The sequence below is a fragment of the Polypterus senegalus genome, chromosome 3 (assembly GCF_016835505.1).
Source record: "Polypterus senegalus isolate Bchr_013 chromosome 3, ASM1683550v1, whole genome shotgun sequence".
NCBI classification, from domain to species: domain Eukaryota; kingdom Metazoa; phylum Chordata; class Cladistia; order Polypteriformes; family Polypteridae; genus Polypterus; species Polypterus senegalus.
This window is the reverse complement of record NC_053156.1, coordinates 74,143,941-74,151,663: the sequence shown is the minus strand read 5'-3', so window position 1 is coordinate 74,151,663 and position 7,723 is coordinate 74,143,941. Positions and strand designations below refer to the sequence as shown.

The window sequence follows — 7,723 nt, the reverse complement described above, 5'->3', positions numbered from 1 at the left end:
TGGGCAAGGTCATGGGGTCCAGCGGCTCTGGGACATCTGTTGGTGAAGAAAGATTCTGGGCTTGCGAGTGTCCTGGATAAAAACAAGATCCAGGCCTTTAATGACCTCTTGAGCATGGCCATCAGCAGTGTGTCTGTCTGCGAAGAGAGGTTTACTTACCTTGGCAGTGACATTTATGTCTCTGGTGACTCTTCCTGTGAAGTCAGTAGATGGATTGGGAGAGCATGGGGGTCATGAGGTTGCTGAAAAGAGGTGTGTGGCGCTCCCGATATCTATGCAAAAAGACGAAGGTCCAAGTCTTTAGAGTCCTGGTGCTTCCTGTTTTGCCATATGGTTGCGAGACATGGACACTATCCAGTGACCTGAGACTGGACTCCTTTGGTACTGTGTCTCTCTGGAAAATTTTTAGGTACCGTTGGTTTGACTTTGTGTTAAATAAACGGTTTTTCATGGAGTCCCGAATGAGGCACATTACCTGCATTGTGAGGGAGCGTCAGTTATGGCACTATGGCTATGTGTAGCGCATTTTCCCGAGGGTGATCCAGCTTGTAAGATCCTCATTGTTGGAGACCCGAGTGGCTGAACCAAGCCAAGGGGTCGCCCACATAACACCTGGCTGCGGCAGATAGAGAGTCATTTCTGAAGGGTGGAACTGGACTGCCTGGGGGGTTGCCAACCAGGATCCCGAGTTGTTTTGCTGTGTAGTGGGTGCAGCAACGCACTGTAACAGTGAATGCTCCCGACTTGACTTGACTTGAATGTAGCTCAAAGTGTTTACATGATGCCAAAGAAAAAGTTACAAGAAAAGAAAAATACACACAATTAGGTAAATTAGGTAAGAATAATAATAAATAAGTAACAAAGAAAAAAAAGTAAATAAAGCCATATGACCTTATAAGCTGTAGATATACTAATTACTAAGAGCAGTATCCTTTTATATAATATCATAATGTAAGTCTCTAAAGGTGAGTCTAGTGATATGGTCAGATTGTCAGGATAAAGGAAAAACAAAAAAACTCCAGACAAGCTGGAGAAAAAAAAAACCCAATAAAATCTGCAAGGCTTCCAAGGCTATTATTATCATTATTTCCAGGCTTCCTCCCAGAGGATTCAATGAAGTTGACCTTGTGGACAGCTGGGACTCCAGCCTTCATTCAAGCATCACAGGTGGCTGCACAGTGCCTTAATTAGTTGGTGGTGGTGCCACCACAGAAAAACAGGAAAAGAAAGTGGAGAAAAGTAGAGATTAGTAAAGATTGCAAACACTTGAAGAATATGGTAATTCTATGCCTATATAGCCTATTAAGAGTACAACTAAAATGTAGGTACGAAAAAACAAATTATACAAAGCAAGGTTATTATAGTTTTGCCTTTTTATATTAGTTTTTATTTCTATATTTTTCTGACCTTACTAAGAAATTCAGTTTAGTTTTAGTTTTCCTTCATCATGTATTTTTAGTTTTAGTTTAGTTTTTATTTCACAAAGACATTTCTATTTTTTTTTATATATATATTAGTTTCAGTTTTAGTTTTAGTAATTATGGCATGGAGCGCCTAGTTTTGTGTCACATTCAGACAGAACTGTACACTTAACAGATTTGGATATGAGTTTAATGTTAGTGGAAGCTTACTATACTGCCTGGTTTACTATCTGGTTTTGTTTTTGTCTGATAAAAACAAGCATGATCAAAACTAGACACTGAATATGAACGATTTTACACAATTTTATAATTTTTTAAATATTTTTTCTTGAAAATCACAGGGGCTTAGGAAGAACAGGGCTCTGGGACGTGAATCAGTGTGCAGACCCCACTTAGCTGTATTAAGGGAAACAAAGAACAACAAGCATGCAGTGTCAAGGTTAGGGGTGGTGAGTCTTGAATAGCCCACCATAAGAACAGTTAAACCATAATGAGCAGGGCAAGAGCAGATAATAAGAGTATGGACAGGCACAAAAAAACAGAGACAGCATCTGAGATTAAGAACAACATATTCATTATCTAAACCTGTTTATCCAGACTAGGATTACAGGAAACCTGGAGCCTACCGCAGCAGGTTTGGATGCAAGGCAGGAAAAATCCCTGGTATGTAATATGTATGATAAGGCTCATGTTAAGAACAAAAAGAATATGATATTTCAACTATCTATTTTGAAAGAGAGAGACAGAAAAACATTGATAAAAGGGAGACAAATATTTTAAAATATAATTCAGCTAATTAATTACTTTCACAATATCAGGTATTTTGAGTTGTGAATATGAATTAAAAATGATAAATTAATAAATATGGAATAAATACAAAAACCCATTAGTAGTTTTTCATCACTTGTCAGGATCTAACTTTGTTTGCATTGTTAAATGATGTTTTTAAAGCAAAAGTGATTGGTTAGTAACAATATGCTGATCTTGTATGATGACCTAGTCAGTATTTCGATTAGGGGCATTTTATTTTCAAAAACCGGGAGAGGTCTTCCCTCAACTTTCTTGTATACTCAGATATGGGGATGGATATTTGAAGAGTAAACCGCAAGACAATGATTATGTTTTTATATTATGTACATTAAGGAACCATCAACAACAAATCAAATTAATAATATATTGAACAATTATTATAAAAGTAAAGTTGAATAAATCAGACTCTGCAGCATAAATAAAAAACATTGAGTATGTGTTCAATTTCAGTACCACTTCTGGGTGATGGATTTGGCCCAAACGTTAATACAGATCTGCAATTATGGTGTAACAACCACATGCCGAACTTCATCCATCTATCTAGTTTCGTTTTTGAGTTATCGTGTATACACTGTGAACTCTGGCCCGGACACAGACAGACGGACATCTCTGTTTCCACCACACACTGTTTATTTACAACAATATTTACAATAATCACGTGCACAAACCCCAGTGCCTCAAGCACCGATTCCCCCAATGTCCAGGCCACACAGTCCTGTGCCTCTTTTCCTCCTGGCCGCCTCCAGTCCTCACTCTAGCTCCGTCCTCTTCCACCCAACTTCCACTAATGACTGGAGGGAGGCGGCCCCTTTTATAGGAACCCGGATGGGCTCCAGCTGCTTCCCGGCAATCAGTCCTAGCCACACCCCAGTGTGACGGAAGTGCCGGCTGCGCACCTGGAAGCCATCCGGGTGTCCCCTGTCGTCTTCCCCCCAGCACTTCCTGGTGTGGCGGAAGTGTTGGGCTTCAGGGTTTCTCAGGCACCTGGGCGCCGCCTGGCGGTGGCCACGGGTCCCTACAGGGCTGGGCTTCCAAGCCCTGTACCCGAGGCCCCCAACATAACCAGGACGGATGCCCCCTCGCGGTCTGGAGGAGGCACAAGCCCTCCTCAGGTCCTCCTGGGTGTCCCGGCCGGGGATCACAACACACAGACACACGCACACACAATTCCAAAAAACAATTCCAAAAAACAGTATTGTTGGACACTGGTTAGTCTATAACGTTAACGTTCATCAAAATATCGAGGTCGAATTTTTTCATGATTACTATACCTTCTCTATACTTTGTATATGAGAAAGTAAAAATGATTTCTCCTGTGCAAAGTGGCAGGTGAATTGCTATCAACAAAAAGCAGACACCTGAGAAATAAACTGAAACGTTACTCACTTGTGATTTTTCTATCAAAATGGTAAACATTTTGTTGACCAGCACATTCTGATTTCAGCCATTTGAATTACATCTTGATATATAACAAGCACAAAGAAAGGCGGCACACAAATCAATTTCTATTTCTCACGCTTTACACACCCGCACGCAGCTTGCTCTGTCACCGCAAATGCTGTGTGAACAGCCGCCGTTCACTGGATGAATATGTGAGGGCGGCTTGTGGTGGATGACTCTGTTTTAGAATTAAAACTTACAAGGTTTAAAGACTAACGGTAAGAATATTCATTCAAAAACTAAAACTAAAAATATTTTAGTAAATTATTATTTTATTTCAGTTAGTCTTTCCAGCGACTTTAATAGTTTCGTTTAGTTTTAGTTTTTCATTTCAGTTTTTTTAATTATTTTATTTCAGTTTACAAAAAAGTTTTTTTAATAGTAGTTTCAGTTTTGATTTTGGTTTTCGTTAAATATGATAACCTTGATACAAAGTGGGTTTTGAGCAGTTTTTTTAAATGTTCCACAGCATTAGCCTGACCAATCTCTATTGGTAAAGTATTTTGGATTTATGGTGCATAAGAGTAAAAGGCTGCCTTACCATTTCTTTTGAATTATAACCACCATTAGAAGATTTAAGTTTACAACTTGGAGTGTAGGGGGATAGGCACTCCAAAATATTGAATGGGGCAAGATTATTTAAGGCTTTATGCACTATTAGTAATATTTTAAAGTCAATTTTAAATGACATGGGAAGCAAATGTAACAGTGCTAAAACTAATTAAATATACTCAGATTTTCTTTTTCTAGTTAATAATAATTCTTTATATTTATATAGGTGCTCTCCATGCAGGGAGGACCTAGGAAACAAATCCATGATCTCCTTACTGCGAGGCAGAAGCACTACCTTTGCACCACCTGTATGGTTAAGATTGTTCATGCTGCATTCTGCAATAGTCACTTACAACCAGCAAAATCTGCATCAGTCCATTGTCTATATGAAGTTTAAACAAATCAAGGGTGCCAGGTCCGAAGCAACTCCCACTGGGCCAAGTTTGACTCACCAGTTAACTCACATGGTTTTATTCAGAACTGAAAAATAAAATCGAAGACAGATTTTTTTCAGATTACACTTAATAGAACTGTTGTATTTCTACACTATGTGCATTAAATAATGCTTGCACAAGAAAATCCAATGAAATATATGTAGAATTCAATCAAACCAAGATTAGTGTCAATTTCAAATTGATTATACTTCTGTTGGTTCTCCTAACCATTCTGTCTTCCCATAAAAGTCTTGTCATGTGAAATAAACCGTTTGCCTTTTCCTCCATTTTATTATTATTATTATTATTATTATTATTATTATTATTATTTTAAGTATTGCTAGCAGATTGTCACTTTTACATTTAAAATATATTGTTGTATCTTCATAGGAAAGGAAACCTAAGACACATTATTGGAATATGACCCATCTGCCTATTGATCCATCCATTTTCGGAACTGCCACTTCCATTACAAGATTGCTGTTAGTACTCATCTTGCTTGAAGAAGGGGCCTGAATTGCTTTGAAAGCTTACATATTGTAATCTTTTTAATTAGCAAATAAAAGGTGTCATTTTTCTTGACTTCTTACTACAAGATTGCTGTTAGTAAGAGTCTTTCAGGACAATAGTAGGCAACATTCTAGAATAAAACTTAGCTGGAATGTCAGTTCATTGAAAGACACATTCAGAAACACTTTTCCATACTCTCTCATATAAAGCCACTTTAGACTGGCTTTGCTAATGAAAATGTACAAAATAACCCATATGGACACAAAGGAGAACATACAGACAGTGAATGAACTAGAAACCAAACTCAGTTTCGACTTAAAATTATATGTACAAACAACATGCAGCAGTTTAGCTTCTGTATTCTTATTTAATACACATGACACCATGCAATAATTTAATGACGTATGATGATAAAGCTTTTTGACGTTAAAGAAGATAATTAGGTAATTATGTTTCTTTGCTACATTTTTAATTACACATTACCCTTTAAAATACTATAAAAACATGGGATTAAGGTTCATTGTTGTAACAGCTGAGTAATAACACACTGTTTGCTGGTGTTTTATTCTGCTATTGTTGTTTAGACTGTAACATATATTAAAGGATTTAGAATTTCAGAAAATTAACAGATGTTACACCTAGTAACAACGTTATTTGTTTTTATACCACATGATTTTAGCATTCAAAAAGTGCACAATTTTCAAAGTCAAACAGTAATGTAGATAAGATGCTGAATGACGCATAAGCCCTTTTATGACTAATGCGACACAAAAGCAAACAGTAAGTTATTATCGGTGCTCGAAAGATAACATCTAAAATAATTTCTGTAACATTTTTATGTTTTTTTTTCCAAATATACATATTTCATTATGATAAAAATTTTCTTTTGTTTTACAAGCATTGTAATATTTTTTTTCTATTTAACTACAAAGGTGTTTATCACCATAAACAATTAGATTTCTTTTAAATTGCACAACATACAGCATCATATTCTGTCAATTTTACACTCAGGAAATATTATAGATAATACAAATAAACTGATCTTTATATTGTGCCTTTCAAAGTCAACACCTTCATAAACAACAAGTAATGCACAAAAAGTACAGACTAGCATATTCATACAAAGAGAACAAAGACAAGGCTTTTTTGCTCACGGCCATGCCAAGAATCCATGATGTAAACTGAACAGGCAACTTTGTGCTGCCAAGTCCAACTTCTTTACCACTAGATCATATTGCATTTTCCGTATTCAAACAAAATGCAATCATGTATTCCCTTTAGATGTCCATCATTTAACTGGTTGGCTCATTTACCTTTTATTTACTCAATAAATAATTTGATACGTGAAGAATCTTTTTCAAAAATTCTCCCAAGCATAATAATTCTCAGAGCCTTCCTAAACCATTTGTAGAAGAATGCATAAACTATTGGATTAAATGCAGAGTTCAAATAACCAAACCAGACCAGTGCATCTATCAGCATTGGTGAGGTTGTATAATCAGTAAAAGGATCCATGATGTTACAGACAAAAAAAGGGGACCAACATATTAGGAAAACTCCCATTACGATTCCTAGGGTTTTGGCAGCTTTTCTTTCTTTTTGCCTTGAAATTCCGCATTTGTTTTCTTCAGCAGCCTGAAACAGGTGTGTGATGTCTTTTATGGATTTAGCCTGTCTTCTTGCCACAAGATAAATCTTGAGATAAATAGCCAACATAACAAAGCCTGGGATGAAAAAAGACAGCATGGATGCCACCACTCCTGAAGGTTTGCTGAAGAACACAGTGCACCCTCCAATGCATTTAATATTTTTGTAATGCTGATAGTCTGATCCTTTGATGTTCAGTTCAAAAAATATTAATCCAAAAGCGAAGACACCTGGAACCATCCAGCTGACAGTAATCATGATAAGCACAACAAGCGTAGTTATTTTGTTGCGATATCTCAGTGGATCACAGACAGCAAAGTAGCGATCAACAGAAATAAAGGAAAGGTGAAAAATAGAAGCAGTACTGAGCATGATATCAGTACTAGTGTGAACACTGCAGAAGAAGTCTCCCAGATACCAGCAGCCCTCTACAGAGCGGACTGTACTGTAGGGCATTATTAATCCCCCAAGAAGAAAATCGCATACTGCCAGTGAAAGAATCAGGTAGTTTGTGGATGTGTGGAGCTGCCTGAAATGTGCTATGGAGGCAATGACCACCAGGTTCCCACACACTGTCACCATGATTGTAACAACCATGAATAAATACATGGGAAAGCGAACACTAAAAGGTCGATTCTCTTTAATGCAGGACCCACTCAATGAGGGATAGCAGAGTGGAGCATCAGTAAGGTCACTGAAGTTGGTGCTCATCTCTTTCTTCAGGAATTTAAACCTAGGGGAATTTGGAAATTGAATTAAAATATATCACATTTTGAATGGAATTATCACTATTAAATTATTATAGTTTCTTACAATGCGCAATATAGTTAGGCATTACTATGCACCAAGAAGAGTCTAAGTAATAATAAATATTTGACAATATCTTTAAAATGTTGGGACTATCCTTAT

The 7,723-nt window shown here is 37.0% G+C and overlaps 1 protein-coding gene across 1 annotated transcript; it reads right to left on the bottom strand.

Moving 5' to 3' along the window:
* Positions 1–6,406: 6,406 nt before the first annotated feature.
* On the bottom strand, positions 6,407–7,473 carry LOC120526791 (trace amine-associated receptor 1-like). The gene has a single exon (XM_039749937.1). The coding sequence runs from the start codon at positions 7,421–7,423 to the stop codon at positions 6,488–6,490; it is 936 nt and encodes a 311-aa protein (XP_039605871.1). The 5' UTR covers positions 7,424–7,473; the 3' UTR covers positions 6,407–6,487.
* Between the last annotated feature and the right edge of the window lie 250 nt (positions 7,474–7,723).

Excerpts from the sequence above, each read along its gene's own strand:
- LOC120526791 (XM_039749937.1), bottom strand. The coding sequence starts at position 7,423 with ATGTATTTATTCATGGTTGTTACAATCATGGTGACAGTGTGTGGGAAC.